This window comes from Terrapene carolina, unplaced genomic scaffold, assembly GCF_002925995.2.
Source record: "Terrapene carolina triunguis isolate 2854851 unplaced genomic scaffold, T_m_triunguis-2.0 Scaffold146, whole genome shotgun sequence".
Taxonomy (NCBI): domain Eukaryota; kingdom Metazoa; phylum Chordata; order Testudines; family Emydidae; genus Terrapene; species Terrapene triunguis.
Window position 1 is genome coordinate 476802 of NW_020664497.1, and position 25230 is coordinate 502031.

The 25230-nt window shown below is 43.3% G+C and overlaps 1 protein-coding gene across 1 annotated transcript; it reads right to left on the reverse strand.

Annotated features, from left to right (window-relative positions):
• Positions 1 to 1843: 1843 nt before the first annotated feature.
• Positions 1844 to 20786, reverse strand: LOC112113198 (synaptotagmin-15-like). The gene is made up of 8 exons (XM_024209412.2): positions 20230 to 20786; positions 14670 to 14880; positions 13721 to 13863; positions 12736 to 13031; positions 11926 to 12096; positions 10700 to 10820; positions 5288 to 5467; positions 1844 to 3745 (listed from the first exon to the last, which is right to left on the reverse strand). Exons 1-8 carry the CDS (start codon positions 20234 to 20236, stop codon positions 3609 to 3611), a joined length of 1266 nt encoding a protein of 421 aa, XP_024065180.2. The 5' UTR covers positions 20237 to 20786; the 3' UTR covers positions 1844 to 3608.
• Between the last annotated feature and the right edge of the window lie 4444 nt (positions 20787 to 25230).

The window sequence follows — 25230 nt, forward strand, 5'->3', positions numbered from 1 at the left end:
TTCTTGGCAATGCTTCACATTGCAAGGTGAATGTTGCAGAGGGCCTGAGCCAATCTGGCTTTGAGTCCTGCCACTGCCTCAGTTTCTTCCCCTTGAGCTCCTCAGTTACTGCACTTAGGCTCTCATTTGTCAAACAGTACCCCCTGGGATCCAGTTTATTAACACATCATCACAGTTCAATGTAAATTTAAATCAAAACCAGCCTTTTTTCAGCTCAACAGTTCTTAAAGCCCCTTGCTAGACTCAATGGTTCCTAGGACTTTTCTCCCTGTCCCTCAAAGCAAGAAGCTCCAGCCAGGCCTTTCCATCTGGCTGGTGTGGAAAGACCCATCCCAGGGTCTTCCTAACCCTGGGTCTCCTGCAGGAGCCTTCCTGCTCCTTGCAGGTCTCTTGTCCACTGGTTGAGAAGGCCCCTCTTATAAGAAGCATCACCTATTATCTGAGGATCAGGTGACCTCCAAGCAAACACCTAATGCCTAGCTTCAAAAAGCCATAATCTGGGAAGGCATCTGGTATGGATGACGGGTGGGCAAACTACAGCCTGCGGGCCGGATCCAGCCTGTCAGGGCTTTGGATCCGGTCCGCGGGATTGCCACCCCCATGGTGCCGCGGGGCTAAGAAAGGCTCCCTGCCTGCCCTGGCCCTGCACCACTCCCGGAAGCAGCCGGCACCACATCCCTGCCCTGAGCCCCTGCCGCACCCCACACCCCTCCTGCACTCCGCACCTCTCCCTGCACCCCAGCCCCCTGCCCTGAGTCCCCTGCTGCACCCTCCTGCACCCCAACCCTCTGCCCTGAGCCCCCCCACAGTCTGCACCCCAACCCCCTGCCCTGAGCCCCCTTGTACATCCCGCAGCCCTCCTGCGCCCCAACCCCCTGCCCCAGCCCTACATTCATGGCCCTGCATGCAATTTCCCCACCCAGATGTGGCTCTTGGGCCAAAAAGTTTGCCCCCTCCCTTGGTGTAAGCGCCAAACCCCTTAAAGGGCTATCTTCTCCTATGACATATGTAATTTACATTGTGGAGCTGTGCTGATATGGCTAGAGAATGACTCAAAGGGAAGTACACATCTCTACATCCTAACTGCCAAACAACTGTTGAATAAGCAATTCTCATTTGGGGGCATAGTGATAGGAAATACTGTGAAAGATGTTGCATCTTATACAAACTTAACTCATAGCTTCTGTTTCTTCTTTTCTATCTACTTTTAGGATCTGGATTAATTGTTTCATTCACTTACATTCAACTGTGAATATTTATGCTTTCTGTATTTAGGAAGTGAGGAGATTCCAGTTAGGAAAGTGATTGAGGACTGGTAAGTATTGCTGTTCATTCCTCATCTTCACTCCATCGTAGGCCTCTCTCAAGGACAATAAAAGACCAGTGGGCTAAACCTCAGCTGGTGTGACTTGCCATTGCACCACTGACTTCGAGTCAATGGAGTTATGGCATTTTACACGGGCTAAGGATCTGCCCCCAGTTCTGTCATACCTCTTTTTTGAGGTTTTGTATTAGAGCAACAGCATTCTCTAGTGAGGAATCAGATGTGACCTTTCCAACTCCTGTTACTCAGGTTAACCTTGAACACCAATTCCAACACCCATGACAACAGCCCAAGTGCAAGGTTATTGATGAGTATCCTTTAATCCCCACAGATCCATTTCTCCATCATTTCATTTAGAATTGGTGAATAGCAAACCTTATGTTGTCCCAGCACTTGTCATTCTGTGATGTATAAGAAGCATGAATAAAGGAGACAGCACTGGTGCAATATGTTGGGGTTTTTTTATTACATACAGGATACTGTGCGGCGAGATAGAGGTGGATGTGCTGTCAACTTGAAAAGTGCAAGCAAACAAACAAAAATCCTTTGTTTCCTAGCCTAGCAGCGTTTATATTAACAGATATAGTACATTACACATTTAAACTACATAAACACACACCATCTAATAAAACCTAACTAACTGAAACACGTTATTGTTCACCTTCATTTACAGCCAAATTTGTTAGGTTTTACTAACTTAAGGGGGGATGCACAAAGAGTCATTTTAGTGTCCGTTACAATTTTACTATAACAATATAGTTAGCACGCTGTCATATCGTTTTCCTCCTCAAATCAGACTTGCTGCATATTAGACTGTTTTTAAACAGCTTTTGGGGAATAAAATTGTAACCAGATCTATTCAAAGTTTTGGGGACTTAACAGTACTGATTCAAGGCAAACATAGTGTGGTCAGGTACTTTACAAGTTTCTTCACATAACCAGTCCAATATGTCTTCATCCCTGATTCACCAATATTGGACCTCTCGTACACACACTGCTATTCATAACAAACTATGAGATATGAGGTTCCCACATGACTTCTCACAATTAGATTGAAGCCCCCAATATATTTCACTTGAGAGCTCAGGCAGATTTGAACCTACTGTACTATTGCCCATTTCAGACCTATTCCAATTCATGCTACCACCTTCAGACAGCAGCAATGTTTTCAAAAGGAAAAGTGCTCTGGTTCTCAAGAGAGCTCTACTTTTGACATATTAGGTTAATTAACACTGTATCCGGTTTGAAAGGAAGCCTGTTTTATCTCAACTGCAAAGATTACAATGCTGATTGAAACATATCGTACTAAATGCTGCATTAGAAGGCAGTTTGTTGGTCTGGTTTATGATTTTAGGTTAGGATGTAAAAAGTACTCTGTTCAAGTCCTAGGTGAGCCATCAAGAAGTGAAGCTGTCCTGTTGCTTTTATTCTAATTAAAATATAATTGATTCACTTTACTTAATAAAGAAATGAAGGAATCACCACCACAACAACAGTTTCATTCTGCCAGAGTTTAAGCTAACAATAAGGCTGTAATATGATTAGAATTTTAGCCAACGTTTTCAATACTTTTACCTTGTCTTCAATGTCACCAGAAGGTGTGCTTTTGGAGTCAATAGCAGACATTCAACTAAACTGTTGATAGAAGTACAGTGTTATTTTGAGATTCACAGAAATATGTTATGGCTGCTGGGTCATTATAAACCAGATTCAAATTTACACTAATTTGAAATATAAAGCAGTTGTCCTGGATAATTCAAATATTTACAGTGCTTACTGTATTCAGCTGACATATTTTGGGCCTGATTGACCCGAAAATGTTACTCCAGTTCTATGCCTGTGGCACTCCATTAATTTCAGTAAAGCTGCACTAGTCTAGAACTGAAGTAGTGTAGTGGTGAATCAGGCCCAGTATCCTTAAGGGCCATTTGTAGCTTGTTTGGGGTTCAGTCCAAATGAGGAAATTAGTGACCAAGGGCCAAGATTAGCAGCTCAAATAACTGGTCACGGGATTAGGATACTCATGTTTGTCTTTCTGCTTTGTGTGATCTACTGTATGTTGACCAAACAGTACATTTTGGAGGGAGAGGGAAGACTCTGTTTCAGCCAAGGAGAGACTGAGTTTTCTGTATGTTTAGTGTAGAATAAATTTTAAATTGTTGTCTGGTTGCAGAGGTTAAATGGTGGAAAAGTTTTCTGTGCGTGTCTTTGATTCAGAAAAAATATGAGAGCTTCTACATTTTAAAGGAGTCCTTTGTCTTTCAGGTGGAGTGATGCTGCTCAATTAGGTGTTGCAGCAGAGAGCGTGCCATCGTTTAACCAACTCCTTGGGCTTGCTGATCATTTCATTCCAGTGTTCCAGCTCTTTGCCCCTCGTGTACATGAAGGGCCCAACCACTACACGACCCAGCAGGTGGGTTTCTGAATAGAAAAAAAGAATGTGGTTAGTGGCCAGCACCCATACTATGTTCTGGTTAGATCCTTACCTAGGAGTGGAACAACAGCATTTCTTTTACTGTCCGTATAATAAGAGAGAATTTTTTTTTTTAAATCAAAATTTCCAAAGTGTGTGCTATAGATCTGGGGCTATAGTGTTCTCTCAGTACACACACGTTAAACATGATCACCCCCACCACTGCAGAGTTCCCACCAGTGACTCAACTGTTGGGAGATATTGCAGGTGGTGCACACCCAATCAGATCAGCTTCGGCCTGTTCCATCACTTACAGTGTACTGCCAGTCAGAGCTACTGTTCTGAGCAGACCGATCTTTATCTCTTCAAAACCTTCCACCTAGAGATTTATTTCAAAGATGTGCCCTGCTGTGGTCACCACCAACTTGGCTAGGATTCCACCAATGTCGGAAGGTGAAAGGCTTTTGGCTCATGGAGGAAGCATATTTAGCTAGTGGAGCATCTGACTAGGAGTCAGAAGATCTGGGTTCTGTTTCTGGCTCTGCCAATGACTCTGTGACAGTGGGCAAATCACTTAACTTTTCCAAGCCTCAATTACCCATATGTAAAATGGGGATGATCATCTGAACCTGCCTCACAGAGATGTGTTAACAGTTAGTGTGTAAAGCACTTTTAAGATCCTCACATAAAAACTGTTATACATTTACATCTTAATTACAATGCAGGCCATTACTGATCCCCCAAAGCCAGTTCATTCACCTAAACATTTTATATGGTAACCCCAGGAAAGCTTTTGTGTTTCAATACTGAATTCATGCTTGGGCTAGAGAGAGCAGAATGCAGCTGCTAATATACAGAAATTGACTAGATTGCAGCAGTTCTGGTGCTGATTTAAAGTTTCAGTTAATCTCAAACCTTTGGAACAGGATTCTCTCCTTCCCAACCCGAATTTCAAATGACAGGCTGTTGTCTGTCTAGATTACTTCCTTACTGATGTTGCTGTAAAGCAAGTATTGGATTTATGAATATGTGTGTGGAGAATTTCCAAATGTCGTTCTAATATCACATTAGATATCTAATATCAAGGAACATTCCAGATATATCCAGTCTCTGAAAAACATGTAAGGAACATGCCCAAACAGACTAGTGAATGGCTCTAAAATGATTGTTGTTCGTTTTCCTCACTGAGACTCAAAAATGTACATGATTAGAATGCTATAGAATGAATGACATCTAACATATGAATTGTATTTAAAACCATTTTTTTAATGTCAGCTCTTTTAAGCTTTCTTCTGGTGGTTTAGTCATCTAAACAACAGCTTCTGAAATACCTGGCTGCCCATTAGCTCCTGATGGTTATCCGTGCAGGTTACTGTGACACTCCTGTGTTTAGAATTATCAAGAGTAAGCCTTGCCTTGCTGCAAATGTACAAGAACCTAGGAAGAGCTTTAGTGCTTCTCGACGCTCTATGAGCTGAGGGGTGAAAACATTATCTACTATCTGTTCTTATCAGTTTAATATCTCAGATATAGTAAATTCTGTTTCTTACTGTCTCCCTCAGCACTCTGGAGCACAGACAGGCTCAGGCTTGCTGTATCCAGCTCCGTCTGGTCTGCCTTGAAGCTGAAGGTTTCGTTATAGACTGGATTGGGAGATCCCAGAACAGCTGTTGTCTTTTTACATTTAATGAATTTATTGTGGTTCATTAGGGACACTTTGATATACACACCTGAGGTGAAAAAAAAATTCCAAGGAGAAGAAAACAACATGTCAGGGGCACTTGAGAGAAAGGATAAAGATAATTCAAAACAATTTCATGATTTCAGAAACTATATTTAAAACAAATTAGGTCATAAAACTAATTAGATGAAAGCCTTATGACACATGCAGAAAGATGGCAATATGCACTGACATTATCTAGTGAGTACACTAACTATTTAGACCCTCATTCGGGAAGGCAGAATCCCTGTTCCAGACAGCACTTAAGCAGGTAGTTAAGTCTCATTGACTTTTTATCCTCCCTTGAGTGGATGGGTAAATTTGCAGAAGGTATTGGCAGTTGGGAAATAAAGAGGTGGCTTGGAGCTGTTTAAAATTGTCTCTTTGTTTGGTTGATTATTTCTTCTAAGAGACCTTGCAAAATAGAAAAAGAAGGGTGAGGTGGGGGAAGAACAGCAAGAAAAAGTTTTCCTTGCTTCCTGTCTGGACTGACCCTGCTTCTCAGTGTTGTTCAGCCAACATTTGAAAATAAGAGCCAAAGCAGCCTCTAAATTATTCCATTTTCCCTCTTCATCTTCAGTATTCACTGGCAAGCATAGAAGAAGGTTGATCTTAGTGGCTAAACAGTAATGTTTTCCTGAGGGAGAAATAAGAGCTCCCCTGCTGCAACTGTTTGTTACTCCCTGCCACTCAGGGAGAAGACGACAGAAAAAATCCAGGCCCACCATCATTTCCAGTCTTTTGTTGCAAAACTAATTAAAAATATGCTAAGGCTGGTCCTGAACAGTCTGATTCACTGGGGAATGGTATGGGGAGCCCAATCACCTTCAGAGTAAGAACATAATCCCACTCGCAATTAGTAGTTTTTGAAGATTAAACTCTAGGAATTGCCATTTTGAGTCAAACCCAAGATCCATGTAGTCCAATATCCAGTCTCTGAGGAAGGGGCAAAAACGTAGCAATAGGCAAATGTAAGAGACACTCCCCCGCCACACACCCGGCATAGATCTCCTCCTGGCCTCTATGGTTTGGGATTGACTTAAACCCTGAAGCACAAGGTTGAATATCCCGTCCAAAATGTTGTTATAATTAATTATGTTAACTGGATATATAATAATTGAATATTCTTGATTTCCATATAAATATGCAGTCTCTTTTTTAATCTTGCTAAATTGGTTTTGAGTGAATGTAATTTCTCAGTTCCTTTTACCTCGTATCTTGGTTTTGCATGAATAATGTTCTTTGATCAGAAGAACAATTGTTTTGGTATCATTGTGGATTATCCTTATAGCTAGAGAACCAGCTTTTGAAGGGACATCTGGAAGTTCAAGTAAATTATAGATGATGTTTTAGATGCTCTGGGACCCACTGTAGCTAGTACATGAGATTTTCATCTATAGGGACCTGAGTTCAACTTAAATCTCAGGTGACTTATTGATCCTGCTCCCCTTCAAATCAATGGAAATCAGTGGATCTAAACAGGAGTTTGGAGATTAACATTTTAGTCCTGGTTTATCCACATCACAAACTTTAGTCAGCAGTTTCTGCTCAAGAGGGACCATGGATTTATCAGAGTAGTGGCTTTTCACACAACAGCTGAGGTATGTTGATTGTGGTATGCCTTGGCTTAAAGAAGTTAGCCCATAAACTGCCTGCACTAAGCCTGGGTCAAGCCACTCCTCATTTTCACAAGCACTACAGTCACTCAAGTTTTAATCAACCAGTAAACATTCCCTTATTGGCCTATACCTTGCTATAGAATACAAAGCCCTTGCTCCCAAGATCAGCTCTTTGGGGAAGGGACCTTTTCTTTGTTCTGTGTTTGTACAGCACCTAGCACACTGGGGTCCTGGTCCATGATTGAGGATCCTAAGTGCTATAGTAATACACATAATCATAATTAAAAACAATCAGTATGGAAACAGAGAGCCTATAAACTGTAAATGTAAGAACCTTCTCATTCAAGTTCTTGAATGAGAAGGTTTTGCCAGAGAATCTGCAATCACTAAGTCAGCTGTAGCAGTGGGCATTATCAAAGGAAATAAGAGCTGTTTGTTTAAAGGTCTTTAAATATTAGCCCTTTATCCTGGGGAATTGCTTATTGACAGCATTTCCTTCCTTCCTTCCTCCTGGAGAGCTTCCACAGCCCTGTCAATGCACTGATTACTATAATAATGTGCAAGAGCCTGGCATCAAATTAACACAGCAGCTCAATGGCCAATGTGATGAAAGAAGCAAATTTAATCTGACTCTCACTGCTGCAAAATTTAAAGTCCTGCACTTTGGGCCAGAGCGGAGATGAGCTGTGAGAGGAACACTCTCGTATGTGTGCGCGCGCACACAAACACACACTCTCCCTCTCTCTCTCGCAGGACCCCTTTTCCAACCTTAGGACCCTACATTCACCTCATTTGCAATTCATCTCCCGGAAGTCAGTTGTATAAACATCCTTATCTTAGCTATCTGTTCACTTTTTAGTGCCCATTTATAATAGTTGCTTTCTGCCTGTCCATTATTTACCTCTTACTGCAGAGGCATTACCTGTTAGGTCATGACTTTGCTTACTAGAAAGATGGGTATTTTCAGTGCTACTACTGTACAACTCCTCTTACAACATTCCTGGCCTAAACAAGGAAAATTCATCTCTAGTAACGTTATAAAAAATTTCGAGAGCACATTTATTCTGGGGTTAATAGCATGATTCCCACTGCCTGGATGTTTGTAGATATCTTGTACAAAGACAGGTTTCAGAGTAGCAGCCGTGTTAGTCTGTAGCCACGAAAAGAACAGGAGTACTTGTGGCACCTTAGAGACTAACAAATTTATTTGAGCATAAGCTTTCGTGGGCTACAGCCCACTTCTTCGGATGCATGTAGCGGAAAATACATATATTATATGTATTTTCCGCTACATGCATCCGCTGAAGTGGGCTATAGCCCACGAAAGCTTATGCTCAAATAAATATGTTAGTCTCTAAGGTGCCACAAGTACTCCTGTTCTTTTTGTACAAAGACAGTTCATCTCTATCAATGAGACAGTGACTCTACGCACTTTATAATTACAGCTACTGAAGATCTCTATAGAGAAAATTAAACTGTACTCAACTGTAAGAGAAAATCTTTTACATTGATATGGCTCCTTTTATCCCCAATCACTTCACAAATCACTAGAGATGGACACTGTTGGATTCAGAGGTGTATTTGAATATCCACCAGTTCAGGTTGTTTGGATCTGTGGGTTTTTGGGCCAATCTCTACGTACATCAACTCTGAAATGCAGCCCCGTCCCCACTTTCCCCCCAGACTGAAGGACAGCAACCAGCTGATATTCACTACATAAAAAGATGTTGGGAGAGTAAAGCTTGGCCAAGGACACCAGATCAAACTATTTGCATCCACAGTTAATTGCAGGCACAATCCCCCAGGCCTCCTTATTTGTAGACAAAATATTATGCCTCACACAAATGGAGGCCTGGTTGAGACCTGTTTTCAAGGTTAGGCCCTATTTATCCAGATGCGCCAAACAAAAGCTTTGATTCACATTGGATCTACATACTGGAAAAAATGGCCATCTTTAATTTACGAGCCTGTGTGATTTTAGCACTTGGAGATTTCAAATTACTAAAAAGAAAAGGTATGATCTGACCTAAAGCTAAGGGAATTTCAGTGTCTTGCTAGCTATTACCTGAGCAGCAATCATCTACTAACAGGCTGTATTAGTGCTGTTACACAAATATGCATTTTAAACCTATATTTATTTTTCATGCTTTGAAAGTTCAATGGTGACTGTATCTAGGGTTACCATACGTCCGGATTTTCCCGGACATGTCCGTCTTTTTGGTCCTCAAATCCCCGTCGGGGAGGAAATTCCAAAAAGCCGGACATGTCCGGGAAAATAGGGAGGGGTCATGGGGCTTGGGGCTGGGCTGGAGCCGCTGGGACCAGAGCTGGAGCCACTGGGGCCGGCGGTGCTCGGCCGCCGGCTGGCGACGCTCAGCCAAGGCCAGCGGTGCTCGGCCGGGGCCGGGGCCGGGCCAGGCGCCGCTCAGCCAGGGCCGGTGGTGCTGGGCCGGGGCCAGGCCAGGCGCCACTCGGCCAGAACTGGGGCCTGAGCCGAGCTGGGCCGGAGCCACTGGGACCGGGGCTGGGGAGGCTCGGCTGCCTGCCGGCGCCGCTTGGCCGGGGCCAATGCCCCGGGGCCCGAGCCGAGCTGGAGTCGCAGGAGCCGCTGGGGCCGGGGCGGGCCAGAGCCGCTCGGCTGGAAACGGGGCTGGTGCCCCAGGGCCCGAGCCGAACCGGGCCAGAGATGCCAGGGCCAGAGCCTCTTGGCCGGGGCCGGCCGCCGGAGGGAGCCGCTCAGCCGGGGGGGCCGGACTGGGCCGCGCCTCCCCCCCCCACTGCCCCAGCCCCAGCTTACCTGCTGCCTGCCTGTTTCAGGCTTCCCATGAACGTTTGATTCATGGGAAGCAGGGGAGGGGGAGGAGCAGGGGGGTGGAGTGTTCAGGGGAGGGGGCGGAGTTGGGGCGGGGACTTTGGGGAAGGGGCAGGGTTGGAGCGGGGAAGGGGTGGAGTTGGGGCCCCGTGGAATGTCCTCCTTTTGTTTTATTAAAATATGGTAACCCTACTGTATACTTGTCCAAAGCCATGTTTCCTGCCTCCTCTATCTGCTGTGCTTTTTCTTGCCATCAATCTTTGTCTTGAGCAATGGACATGTTCAAAAGATTTCCTTGCACATTGAGCCCTAGTCTGCCTTCAGTCCACATGCTGAAATCCCAGGGACATCTCCAAAATAGCCTAACAGAATTATGCCAGAATTATACCTTCCAAAAATCATTTGCTTGTGGGCTGAACATTAACTGCAGAAATACAGGGTTTGTCCTGGACATGCTCTCTCAACTGTAACAGCAGATTCACTGGTGCAATGCTCTACCTGCAACTTCCTCAGGTTGTAATGGAGGCAAAGCAGAAAGCAGGTCACAACAGGATTTGACAAGTGTATTGCCTTCCTTTCATTTCCCTCCTCTCTGCAAACCAGTTTCCCACCCAATGAATATGCAAACAGCAAATATCCAAATCTAGTTAGCACAGGAACACAACACAGTTTGCTTCTGTGCAGAAATTAAATCTCCCTAGCGTTTGGTCGTTCAGTGGAGTCACTTAACCTAAGCACTGGGAAGATGGGCCAGGAAGAAGCAAACCAGAACAGGAATCCGGGGGTAGTAACAGAGGCAGTTAATACTCACTGGCAGCATATCTCTCATCCTGGAACTTTAATCCCTTTGCTCTCAGCACCACTACAGTGAGACGGCCCAGGTAGTCATTGTAGCTGAGAGAAAACTGGATATCGCCGTACTCTGAAGGAGGCTTTGGAAGCGGAAGGTCACTATTAAAATGCATCTAAAAGGCTTTCTTTTCAGTCAGATATATTGGAAAACAGTGATTTCTGCCACTTTAGGAATGGGACAGGAATTCTAGCATCTCTGTATTTCACTGTAGGGGTATTTGAAATCAGACACTAGTATAATTGCCTACATAGTGATTACTGCTCTATGGTTCTTTGCAGGAGATTTTGGCTTTATCCCTCCCAGTAAAACCTGCTTGCCCTTATTCACATAAATAGTTATTTACATCAATGAACAGGATTTGACCCTTCTTTCTGGATCCCAGTCTCAGCTGTGCCTCTTATCCACCCAACGCTATCAAGGTGTCATTCCCCACCCGGCCACCCATATTCACTCACTCTCTGCCCCTCCCCCAAGGCAGGAAACCATCTTCTCCTCCCAGTTCCCCAGCACCAGCAGGAGTAATACTGTAACTCTGCATTGTAACAGTATGAAGTATTCTTACAATTGTCACTAACCAAGTTTCTGGCTTTTCTGGGTTTACATAAATGGTGGTCAAACCGTCTTCATGTATTATGAAAGTATTACCCACTGAGTCATATTAACACACTTGAAAAAAGTTTCCCTGAAGGCTTGCCAGCAGCTTTCCTGCATTCCTATCCCTCCTCCTCATTTGGGATACAGCATCATTCATCCTGCTTTGTGCTGGGCCTTTCTTGAGTCCCCATTAATTCATAACACAAGCAAACAGCAGCAGGTGTTTTTTCATTTGGCTTTACGCCTCATCCTAGACGTTGGGGAGATAGCTGTGTGCAGATGCAGCCGTTTCATTCCTGTGCTAAACACTGTGATGGGAAGCATTAAGTGTTATAGTGCTGCATGTGACACCCCCTCTCCCATTGCACATGTTAGGACCCTTGGTAAACTCTAATCCCCTAGCCCTTAACAAAAACAATCCCATATTTGATCTTGCCTTCCTCTGCCCCATCTATGCCCATGTGCAGGTACTACATATGTGCTGTAAAACTCCCTGGTCTCCCCAATAGGCCCATCACGATGGGAAAGCTCAAAAATACAAAACAGAGTGGTATTTGCCTAATGAATGTACCCTTTAATTAGTTGCCTACCTCCAGGTTTTCTGCTTCCAAATCTCTCCAAATTACTAGTTTGCTGTCACCAGTTAATGTCTCATTTTTCAAAGGAAAAATCACTTGGCCCAGGAGATGGTGCTTTTTCTGTTTATCGACATGGTAGACTGAGAATTTCAGAGTCCGTTGATACAATGTCTTACTAGAAACCTGTACAAAAATAGGCAGAACGTTTCAATATAACAATATAATTTATTGCATAGCTCTGCAACTTATCATTACCACACATGTGATGCATATATCTCTGAAATATTTTAGGGCATGTAATTTCTGTACTTAAAATAGGATATATATTTATATTTTTTATTAGCAAAATAGCTATGATAATCTGCATCCCAGTCTGCCCACTGCTGCTTCTGGCTTTTGAGGTTGTATTTTTTTGTGTATAAATGCACTGAAAACTATGATAAACGTAATATATTATAAAAAATCAGAAATTAAGATGCCAGTATCTATGCTACTTGGGGCAAAATGGTGCAAACCAAATAGTGTAGATGAAATATCAAATAAGATTTGTTTGACTTAGCTTGTAAGTTTGTTGGGGTATGGGACCATCTCTTTTGTGTTTTTTACAGTGCCTAACATAAACACACACCCCTGACTGGCCCTGGCAGTGCAAATCATAATAATAAACTGCCTCACAGCCAGAGAGCATTGTGACAATGTATGTGCTGGGAAAGGTCTGCCATGAGATGACACAGACCTCCTGGCTGCACAGCCTAGTGATCTTGTTTCCCTGACATCCAGAGTGACACATCAGATGTACCATCACAGTTAAAAGGCAAGTACCTGAAAAATAAAATTTTCATCAAACTGAGGGTTGAGGGTTTTGCGTTTGGTTTTGGACTGAAGGTAACGCCTTTCATCAGGCAGCAGATAAATTTTCACAAAGGGACTGCAGGAATCTGTAGGAGGCTGCAGTTTTCTAGCTTTTATCAAGGAGACGAGAAGCCTTTCAGCCTCTTGCTCATATTCCACTGAGAACCAAAGACGGCCAATGTTGCACTCAGGGAAGTCTGTCTCACTCTTGTCTTCAGGGAACTTGTACAGCTCTGGGTTGATAGACCCTATGACATAAGCTCCAGCTTTGCAAAATAAAAAACAAAACCAAGCAAGTTAACCTCAGACTACAGCAGTGTTTCTTACAGCTACTGCCTCTTTAGGGAAACCATGTAAAGCTCTTCTTTATTCAGTCTATCTCTGTGTATAAATTCTGCATTTGAATTCCTTTTCCCTCAAAGGTTGAGGAGAGTTTGTAGAATCATCTCTTTTCTTCTTAATATTGCTATGGAGGTTTCTGTAGTGACTCTGCCATGGACAACTACTTGGGGAATGTAGCTGATGTTTGTTCCAGCCCTCCAGAGTGCAGCACATGGTCTCTTCTGCAACTGGCCATGCCTGCCCCTTGTGGGAGATGCTAACACTGACCAGACGCTAGCCCCGAGCAGCCCATGTGTTGTCCCTATATCGAAGATACAAGGAAAGACTTGATTCTTGTGCTCTACCCTCTCCCCTGTACAGCAGTGTAAGGGGTGGCCCCAGTCTGGCCCAATTCCTATCTAAACATACAGTATAGTGTTTGGGGCTATTACTGAAGAATACTGTAGTATATCTACACTTTGTGATATTTTTTATATATATATATATAATCAATATCACTCCAGAGTGTGGCCAGATAACAATTGTAGTGTATAATATTTGCACAGCAAATGTGTTGCACAGTACTCAAGCTTCCTTTCCAATAATCTGTCCCACCTTTGCAGTGTCACCATACCCAAGGAGTGAAAAGAACACCGGGGCCCAGACTCCGGAGTCACGTAGGGGTCACTGTCCTCCTGAACATGCTCTCCATTTGTCAGGTTAATCCAGTCTCGCCCATGAAATTTTGGTGGAATGATGAACGGAACGCTTCTAGTTCTGCTCAGAACAACAACAAACAACTCTTCCAGTTTAACTAAGAAAATCAAACTCCATCAGAGAATAATACATTTAGTTGTAGTTCCATAGTTTTGCAGAAATTGTAGCTGCATTAGTCCATAGGTGGACGTGATTGATAATGCAATACCCCTTGTTTAGCCCATATAAAAATCATAGAAAGTTATTTATTTGTATGAAGGTAGCACCTAGAGGTCCCAGTCAGGGATTTGTGGCCCTCATTATGGCGGGCACCTTACATACAAGTAAACTGTCAGTCAGATCCCCTCTCCTTCTCTTTAATTAATGCTTCAAAGAAAAAAAGAATCAATTGAACTTTTTTGTTTAGAGATTGAGCACACCCGTAGCTCTCCAACTTTTTCAGTCGACTACTTCATTAGCTCATTAATTACTTTCCCTCATGTCCAAAATTCCCACTGCTTGGTTCTTAAAATGTTTCACTCTAAGGACCACCAGGAAGGGCTCTGGTCCATGGATCAGAGTTTGAGAACTAACAAAGTTATCCATGTTCCACGTAAGTTTGGTTTCCCCACCTTTTTATTGTTAAATTATATTACATCATATACATCAGAAATAAAGAATTACTGAACTGAGGTTATAGTAACAGTCACTTACCCTAAAGTAATGAATCACACAGCATTTTACCTTTCCTACATGATTGATTCCCCCCTCTCCCTGCATCATTTTGGGTTCCTGTCATACATTGTGTCCCACATTTGGGCCTTTGGCAGGTAGAGAAGTATGTAGCTTTATAAACAGTAGCCCATAAGAAAAAGAGGTCTATTCACCTTATGCTTTTTGGTTGAATTACAGAAGATGGCTGGGTTAAAGTCTGATCCTCCAGACTGGCATCTGGATGTGTTGGTGTGACTGAATCCGTGAGTTCCTCATAGGAAGGTTGGAGGCATATCTTCTTCCAAAGCAGGTACACTGCTATTCCAATAAGTATCAATAAAAGGATTCCTCCTATTACACCTCCAGCCACAGCAGCTACCTGTTCTGATTACAGGAAAGCATACAAAGTGGGATCATCAATACATATAGGGCTTTTGGACAGGAATATTTAAATTTAAGAAAATGCTCCTAGGACTAAGAACTTACAGTTTTTTGGTTTGCTGAAAGATTTGATGAGAATGGATTTGCTTATTTCACTGTCAATTGTATTGGCTGAAACTTTGGAAATAGAATTGGACCCTCAAGAGTTTTCTTGGGGGGCCAGTCTGAGACTGGAATGAACTCCTCCATAACCTAAGGACCATCACAAACCCTCACCATCTTCCACTCCAGCTGCAAAGCACATTTCTTTGACCTGCCTTCTCTAACATAAATATATAGCAGCTTATAGTTAACAAAAACCTACCAAAACAAAACACTCTCCTGGATAGAGAACCTAACAACACCTGATAGATATTAGTTACATCGCTTAATACTCTACTGGAAGGTGATCAGATACTATGGTGATGAGCATGGAATAAGAACCTGCATAGAATATAAGTAAATGCCAAAGCTTTCTTATTTTTATTCCAATTATCATGAGAGATTTTGTAGTACTCCCATTACAGGAAAAACAGGCTAGACTGTGTAGGGTGCACATTATACCATTACTTTGATTTGTTTCCTTTTACTTCAATGTTCAATTGAGACAATGTGTCCAAATGAAGAAAAAAGCAAAACATAGTTTAAAAATGAAACAAAGCAAAGAACCTTTAGTACAAAGGAAGTTTAGAAACACCAAAACAGAATTAGAGGATATGTATGTTTCCTGATCTGGAAAGATCAACTCAGGCACATCATCTAAAAGTTGTATCCTGAATCCTGATTTCTTAAGATAAAAATGAAACCCCGAGGAAGCAGTTTTGTAGCCAGCAAAAATGAAGATAATTTATCAAAATATCAAAGATGCCTTTAATTTAAGATGAATATGCAGAGATTCCTTGATGAGGATCTCTTATTCAATAAAGAACAAGAGTTAGATATTGATAATGGACCCAATTCATTGGTACCCCAGGGCTACTTTACACCATCTCTGCTGGAATACAGAAGCCATAAAGAGACCATAAGGCCCACCACCACCCCACCCTCTCCCGGACCAGGAACTCCATTGGAAATCAGAGTCACCATAGCCAGTGGTATGCTACCCCAAGCAGGAGTCTTTGGTGCAAGTGGCATGTCATCTAGATTCCTAGTGGGGAGGGATGCATTCCTATACCTGGCTGTTCCTGGCTGCTGGAACAGTCCAGGGCGATTGGGGGCATTGCGAGGTAACCCCTCAGGCTGCTCTAACCTGAGCTAGGGTGACCAGACAGCAAGTGTGAAAAATCGGGACAGGGGGTGGGGGGTAATAGGAGCCTATATAAGAAAAAGACCCAAAAATCGGGACCGTCCCTATAAAATCAGGACATCTGGTCACCCTAACCTGAGCTGGGGACTAAAATGTCAATCCTCAGCCCCAGAATAGAGGAAGGTGCTGAGGTGATGTAAAGCCACTTTCTTCAGTGTGGCCTCTCGATCTTCTTACATGTAGGAACAAGAGCCCCCTAAATCTTTTAGCAAGTATAGTCAATGGGGCCTCTCATCCCTCCCCTTGTATAGCATTCCAAGGGCATAAAAGAGGGAGTGGCCACAACACTGCAATTCCTTCTGATCGCTGAAGGTGTGGTGAGCTCTGAATTTGCTTGGTGTCCTCTATTAGGCTTCCTTTTCTTATGCCTCACTTTTTGTAAGTGATTAATTCCACCCATGGAGTCACTTCCCTCCTAACTGCATCTGTTGTGTCCTTCAACTTTCTTCAGGCCTCCCCTTTGGCTTTTAACACTCTTCTTTTGAAGGTCCAGACAACCTCCCTCTACTGGCTTAAACCCCCTCCATAAAAAACATTTTTTCTGCAAAGACTTTCAATGCTGATCATTGCAAAATTTCTCAAGTTCATGCTATCCCCTGGTGATATGTTTTGGGGTCACATGGGCTGGAGCCACAAAGTCTAGATCTGGAGCTGAACTTTCCCAGAGTTTGGTGGTATTTGAAACCAGGCTTCTCTCTATTTTCTAAATTGTTCTGGCTGTATTTGAAGTTCTGAACTAGATTCTAAACTCTTTTTCTGATGGGAGGAAGAGGAATCCTGTCTTATTTGTACAGCATCAAGCACAGTCTGCTTTCAGTAAATAATACTGGATAAAATAGGTCAGTGGTTTGAGCATTGGCCTGCTAAACCTAAGGTTGTGAGTTCAATCCTTAAGGGGGCCACTTAGGGATCTGTGGCAAAAATCTGTCTGGGGATTGGTCCTGCTTTGAGCAGGGGGTTGGACTAGATGACCTCCTGAGGTCCCTTCCAGCCCTGATATTCTATGTTTCTATGACATATTTGTTCAGATTTTGAAGTGACCAAATAGTATAAAGTATATAAATGGTTCTCTGGTAGTGATACCTCTGATTATACTTCACACATTCATGTTATTTATGAATTCCCTGCTCTTCTTTATCTCCTCCTGAGGTGTGGTAAAGGAGCTGTATTTAATCAGCAGTCTGCATGGCAATACCAGCAAAAACTATTCAATCAAAGATTTTTCGGGCCAGAAAGCACCATTAGATCATCTAGTCTGATCTCTGTGTGATTAAATAGAGGTTGTGATCATACTTCTTTTTTGTTTCTTTATTTTTTAATGTGCTTTTATATCTTCCCCCTCCTCTCAACCAACATATGGACTTTTCAGAACAATGAATGTCATCTTTTTCTTGTAATCTGAAGATAGTGTGTCTAGAAACCAAAACATATCCATCCTATGATTGTAATAATTGCTCTGGGAAACAGGAAACTCATTTGCCTGTTTGCTGTGAATTAATATTATTCTTGAAAGTCTGGGTGTGCGAAACTGGTAACCTAATTTCTTAACTGTTGCATAACTTTGAAGTTTGGAGAAACTGACAACTCAGAAATTCACTCTTGAGCAAAGAACTTCTGTAGATGCACATTACCTGTTAGTCTTAGAGAGCATACTCATAAACTTCCACTGAAACACTCATGTAGGTAAAACTGGCTAATGTACAAATCTTCATCCATTGCTTTTTGAAGAGCAGAGTGAGAAGTGTCTAATGAAGGTAAGTCTTTTAGCTAAATTCCATGATAAAATGAGCACTGGTAAAAATGAAATAGTTCCACAGGTGTAATATCTGCACTGCAAATGTTTGTATGGTTGATGGTTTTATTCTCCACTCTGATGTATGTATATTAAAGAAAGGCAAGCATTTCAAGGGCCATAAAAGCTTAACCCACTTATCTTCTTTGCTATTTCTTTGTTTTCAACATATTTCCTTCTCTCCATTTCCGAGCACTTACTCCCTTTCCAACTATCCTGTGTTCTGCTTACGTAGCCTGCCCACGCAGCCTTATCCACACAACCATCAGTGACAATAAACCAACAGGTGTTGTGGTGTAACTACAACAGCCATCCCTGGAATGCACTGAAGTAAATCCAAAGAGAATGAGCTCTTAACATTTGCGCAAATTCAGTGAGATTAATTTGTTCACCGTTGAATCACATAATTGAACATTTCTGACCCACTTGCTCCACCCATTGACAGCAAATCTATCTTTTATTCATATTTGGGTAAATCCACAGGAATTTTATTGGGTTCAACAGAGCTTCTTAGAATTCACACCCTGTATCTAAAGCAGAATTTGGCTTATTGTCTTTTTAAAGCAGTTTGCCTTGTCTGTTTAAACCAACAACAGTAGCCAATAGATTAGGAGGATACAGTGCAGTATAAATCAGAAAGACAGCCATTAAAATAGGTGTGATTGGTTGTGTATAAGAAGAAAAATGTTTGTATGATTAAATAACTACCTATGTTCATGAGAAATTGGTGTGCTGTATGTATGATATAGAGCATAGGAGTTAGAGATGGAAAGAACCAGTTAGAACATTCAGTTAATCTCCTCCAACCTCTTGCGTTGCAAGGATGAGCTATCAACATGTGTAAGATACTACCCTTGATTTTAGCACACCCACTATTTTGATTGGTGGATTTTCTGTCTCTCTCAGGCTTAAAGTCTCTTGTTTGCAAAAGTAACTGTGTATATAAGCTTTCTCCTCCTACCACTCCCCATCCTTCCCACCACTCTCTGGTAAATCTGCAGCCTGAGAAATGACCATACCGATACCATACCAAATAAATTCTATTGTGGTCATATAGTCCGGCAGCACTGCCTCACAAATTTTAATTCATACACAAGTCTCAGATCTGCAATGTATTTTCTCTTCATTCTCATTATAGTTTACACATTTGTCTTAGCGTAAACCTTTATGACAGAAAAGTGTAGAGTGTTTTCTGAAAAATCTATCAGCTTTTACATTTCCTTATTTGCTTGCTCTCTCTGCCTTACATGCATTACATACAACAGACTCTAAGCAATTATTTGATAGGAAAGCAATCACCAAGGGCATATAATAAAAATCAAGTGGGAGACCTGAGAATTAGAGGGATGGTGCTTCATAGCTGGGGTTCTGGGGGAGAGCTGAATAACTGTATAGTGGTTCATGTTCACGTGTGCTACTAGAGATGGGTTGGAGCTGCAAAGTTCTGCTTTGGATCCATAACTAAACTTTCCTAAAGTGTTTATTATTCTGTTATTTATTTAAGGAGCATGTTAGCAGGATGGAGCAGGTCACACAACACCCCCTCCCCAGCACAGAAGCAACCTGGAGATTTCAGCAACTCAGGAAGTTTAGAAAGTGGTTTGTCAGAGGAGCAGTGTGGAGAGGGGCTGGATTTTTGAAGAGGAGGGAAATTTCAGGTCAGATTGGGTTCACAGGAACCTATATCAGAGAAGAGCAAGGATGAGATTGATGCAGGCATGGGGGTGCTGGAGGGGACCTAGCCATGTACTGACATGCCCCCTCTCCTGGCTGATGAACAGCTGGTAATGGTTTGGTATCCAGTCCCCTGAGACATTAGGGAGGGGGAGGGGAAGGGGGGAGAACAGATGTGTCTGTGTGCCCCCCTCCCCATACCAGGCATCACTCTCTCCTCCGTGCTTGGGCAGCTAAGTGTCCAGTGCCACCACTGACCTCCCCAGGGACAGGGCTGCTGGAACTAGGGGTGTAGGGGGTGCTGCTACACCCTCTGGCTTGAAGTGGTTTCCATCATATACAGGATTTACAGTTTAGTTCAATGGCTTTCAGCACCCCCACTGTACACATTTGTTCCAAGGACACTGGCCTAGGTGTGGGGCCGGCAGAGATCTGAGCCCCAAGTTACACCTGATTGGCTCCCCTTGGATTGGGCCCCAGTCCCCACACCCCCCTCGCTGGCGGATGCCCTGGGCCCCTACAGGCCAACCCCGGCACTTACCAGACATGGGTCTTGGGGCCTCAGCTGCTCGGCTGGATCCTTTGTCCCTCAAATTCACAGGCTCTCCCGCATCTCCCCCAGTCCCCGGCAGGGCGATCAGCTCCTTGTCTGCCCTTCCCGCGGCGGTGCACGGGCTCCCTGCACCCCGGCAGCACTAGCAGGGTCCCAGGTTCTCAGGTGCCAGCTGGTGACTTTTTCCCCACGTGCATCTTGTGTTCCCAGGCAGCAGCCGGAGATTAGGGAGCGGGAGGCAGCGAGTCCTTGGCCAACTGGCCGCTGCTTCCCTCGCTCCTGCTGCCCAGCCTGCTCCTCCTCTAGTCACAGAGGAGCTGCTTGGTATTTAAAGGGCTGCAGAGATCTGCCTGCAACTGGAGGCTGGGCAGGGACAATGGAGCAGGCTGTGCAGTCAGCCCCTCCTGCCCACCCCTGAGGTTTATAGCATCCGTACAATAAAAGCACCAACACCAAGCCGCTTCCTTTATTGGCTTCCTGGTCCTTGAAGCTGTGCTCTTCGGCTGGAGGAGTTGGTGGGAGGGGAGGTTCCTGGTTCCTGCCTTCTGCTGGGAAAGTCACGCCGGGCTTTATCGGAGCGATGTTTGTTCAGCTAAGAAAACAGCCGTAGTCCGAGTGTATTTAAGTGTACAGGTATCTAGTGTTGTTACAGCACGCTATTAAAAAGGAGTTTTCTGCCTGCAGAGCGATGCCCTCTGCACTGAGGCAGTGAAAGACCTTGAAGTGCTCGTTCGAAACCGAGCTTAGTTGACTAGGGATCAAACTTCAGGGCAGGGACTGTGGCAAGCCTGACATTCGAACCAAGGGTTTTCTCTGGGAGGCGAACTCCAGCGGTTACCGCGCCAGCCTGACAGGCAGGGGAGTGGGATTCTGCCACTGACTTGCTGTGGGCATAGCGCTTCACCTCTTTGCTTCAGTTTCCTCCGTGTTAAAATGGGAGTTACGGATCTTTGCAAAGGACGGTAGGAAGTATTGTGTCTTAGTGCTATAGATGTGCAAAGTACTATGCAAGAATTATCAACTATTTATACATTTCTAAAGTGTAAACCTTGATAGGCTGGTTCACTTGTTTTAAGCCCCATAGAGAACAATGAATTTATTGTAGTGTATTTAGCAAAGTTGAAGGTGAATTAAGTCTCCTTATCCACTGGGCAGGTATGTCAAAGACAGCAGGAGAGCTTTCTCATGACGCCCCCCCACCTATATGCCTCAGACATGTCCTGAAGGGCTCCCTGCAGGCTGTTGAGAGCAGAGTTCTGTTCTCATTTAACATCTACATAAATGGGCTAGAAGAGAGAGTAAACTGCATATTAATGAAATCTACAGTTGATACTAAATCGGGAGGAGTTCTGAATACCAGTGGGGACAAAGAAATAGTACAAAGGGGATAGATTGGAAGCTTGAGCATAAATAAAAAAAATAGGATTCATGTTGGAAAAAAGTCAAGTACCTCATCTAGAGGAAAAATAACTGAAACACGGCTATTCATTGGGGAGGGAGATAAAGGTGGAAAACAGCAAGGTTGAAAGAAATCCAGGGGTGATCAGAGGTGTCAAATAAGACTCAGGCCTCCAATTAATTTCACATAGATGACACAGCCTAGCTTTCCTACCACTGACACTGGATTTGGACTGGCAACTTCTACCTCCTTATTAAAGGTGAACTCAGTGGTGTAGTGATTAAAATAAAGAAGTGTGTAAACTCTATATTTCCCAATGCAGAAGTCGGTAAACTCTGTTTACCTGTGTTTACCATCAACTACAGTACTGGGTGAAATGTAATGGTTTATAGATTGTGAGCTCTTCAGGGCAGGGAATGAGAGTGGGATATTCAAAAGAATCTAAATGAGGAGTATAAGTCCCACTGAAAGTCAATGAGACTTGTGCTCCTAATTCACGTAGGCACTTTTGAAAATCCCACGCCATGCCTTCATAATTTGTTTGTGCAGTGACTAGCACAAGGGTGAAGAAGGCAACCCTGACTGGGATCTCTGGGCACCACTATAATTTTCATAATGACCATTATAGGCAGGGCTGGTAGCACCATCTATTATTAAGGTTTCCCGTTATAAGACCCCATTTTCACTTGCTGATATTTTTGTCAACCTTTAATCATTTGGGCTGAATTTTTTCAGGCTAGGTGTCTTCCACAGCCAAAATGGTCCAGCTGTTTCTAGTAACAAGGCTATGGAAAAACACATTGTTTTGCCATGTCAGAAACTTCCGGCAATCTTTTCTTTTGAAACACTTTAGTGCCCCATGCTTTGGAACAGGAACTTGAAATTTAGCAGTGGGGGAGGGCTCTCTGTCAGGCCTTTTGTCATCTCTGAAAATCCACCCACATTTGACCAAGTTATAGTAAAATTGCAGATTGTTCATGCTCAGTAGAGACTTCTTAGATTTTAGCAGCTAAAATATCTGAAGATTCCTGTGGAAAAATAGTATGTGATCATATTGTTAAATATTGTATCAGAATGCATATACAGGGGCAGATTAAGGTAATACAGGTAACCTTAACTGTGGGATTTCCTAACTTTTTTGTGGCTTGACTTTGCAGCCTTAATACTGTTCTTTTCATGTTGATTTTGTGTGTAATAAATATACACAGACTCCAATTCATTAACAAAATATACGTGTGAACTTAAAAATTATAAAGGAGTATATTTGAAAACAAAATTCAATTCTTCTTTCACTTACCTGTCAAGACATGGAAGTCAAGATTCTGTCTTTCTCCTACAGCAGCGGATGCCATTACTAATAAAACCTTAAGCACTGTAAGGAATGCGGCTCCCTTCTTTTTTACATCTTTGAGTGACGTTGGCTGTTTTAGGAGAACTCCTGAACTCAGACTATGGTAACTACCAAGACTTTCAGTCTAATTTTAGACTGTATTTGTACTTTTTGCATGTGTCCTGTTCATAACTTGGGCTCTCTGATGGGATGTGCATACTCCACACCAGGCAGGAAAGGGTTAATCACACACTATGGGTGGAGGAAGTCCATAGTGGAGGCTCCAGCCCAGGCGCTATTACAGCCCTTGCTTGCGAGTGCCAGAGCTCCCAAGACACAGACTGAAGACCTGTTGCCTACAGCTGACTGGCTAGAGTCGGAGTCGGAGTCCCAGGGAGTTACCTGTGCCATGGAGACCCTGATGTCATATGGATTGCAGCTTCAGGAATTGACCCAGGGAGGTGGAGTGAGTGGTATGTCCCACCTGTGTAAGGTCTGCTTGTTGCAGTTGGATTCCTCGCTGACCCAATGGCGGACCACTCCGCCACTGTTAGGGGCCTTGGTTGGGACTTGATGGAGTCGGATGGGCCCAGGTCTCCCTACCCTGGCCTCCACCCCTTTGGTGACGACCACTTGATCTGGCCATTAGGCTGCGCTGCCCTGCACTTGAGGGCCATGCTATTGACTCTGACCACTAGACCACCCTGCCCTGCACTCGAGGGTCACCATATTGACCCCGGTCTCTTGGCCACGCTGCCCTGCACTCGAGGATTGCTATATAAACTCTGTCTGCTAGGCCATGCAGCCCTTTACTCAAAGGCCGCTCTATTGACTCTGGCCATTAGGTGACACTGCCCAATGCTCACAGGCGGCCATATTGTCTTGAGCCAATAGGCCACACAGCCCAGAACCCAAGGGCCAATGCTTTGACTCTAGCCATTGGGCAGCACTGTAACCGCTATATCAGTGCACCCCAAACGGGGTTGGGGTGTACATACAGCGCCACACGCTCTCATATACTTTTTTAAAAATTGGCTTCTTAATACTTATAGACGTTAATAAGGTTCTAATGAAATTAAATCTGATTCAATAAAATTTACTCTAAAATCCTATTAGATTTCATTAGAATAAAATCCTTTCTATAGAATGTTTGAATCCATCTTCATAACACTTAAAATTTCCTGCTGTAATTCTTAGCTAGATTGGCTTAACACTCTAATTATTTTGTATAGGAATTTTCCAGCAGGGAGATAGCATTGCAGGTCACCTTTAAATATAAAGCCATTTATCTCTCATGTATATTTCATCTCCACCTTCTCACATGTTGCTAGTTACTGAATGTATTTATTTTACAAAAGTGATTTTCTCTCTCTGTCAGTTGTTTCTGCTATACTTATTTCTACAGTGGATTCATAATTATTCTGGATTTGGGCTAGAGGCCCCCCAGTTCATGAGCAGACTTCTTGCTGTTTACCTGGAAGGGATGTGGAATGCCATCACCACGGTATCGTGCCCCTTTCCCTGTACACTTGTAGAAGCCTTTCTGCTGAGCATTGCAGGGTTGAGACTCCTCAACGTTTGGAATTGTGTGCGGATCGCAGAGGACTGACAGCTTCCCATGCTACTGTCCCCTCCTCAACCAACAGAAATATTAGCTGATATCCTAATGGGAGTTACTGCTGGTTGAAGCATTGGACTGCTTCGTGGACTCTTGGACTGCTACAATCCTCCGTGGACTGCTACTGAGCAGTTACAGGGATCCCAGTCAGTGCAACATGGTTCCTACTGGAACCATGCTGCCAGTGAGGGGATAGGACCAGCATAGGTGCCTAGGGATGGGCAGTCATCCATGTGTACATCTGCTTTCATGGAGTGGGTTCTTTCTCTGCATACCCCACTATATTAGTAGATTTAATTCCCTCCATACTTTGTGGCCATCTCATACCTTTCTGTCTGTTTTTTTTTTCTTCTTTCCATTTTACCTCTTAGCAAATAACCATTACCAAAACAACTTGTCATCCAGGGCAGGTATGTGTCTTTTGCTATATTTTTGTATCCTTGATTGCTATGTATTGGTATTTATATGTACATTGTAATCTTGGGACAAAAAAAAACAAAAAATCCCAAGCCAATCGCAACGTGTATTCATAAAGCACGATCTGGGTGACTCATAAAACAAGATCCGGGTGATGTCAGCAAATCTGATATATCAATGGGGTGATATCAATTTTTCTTCCTAACAGAAAAAGGGATTCTGGTT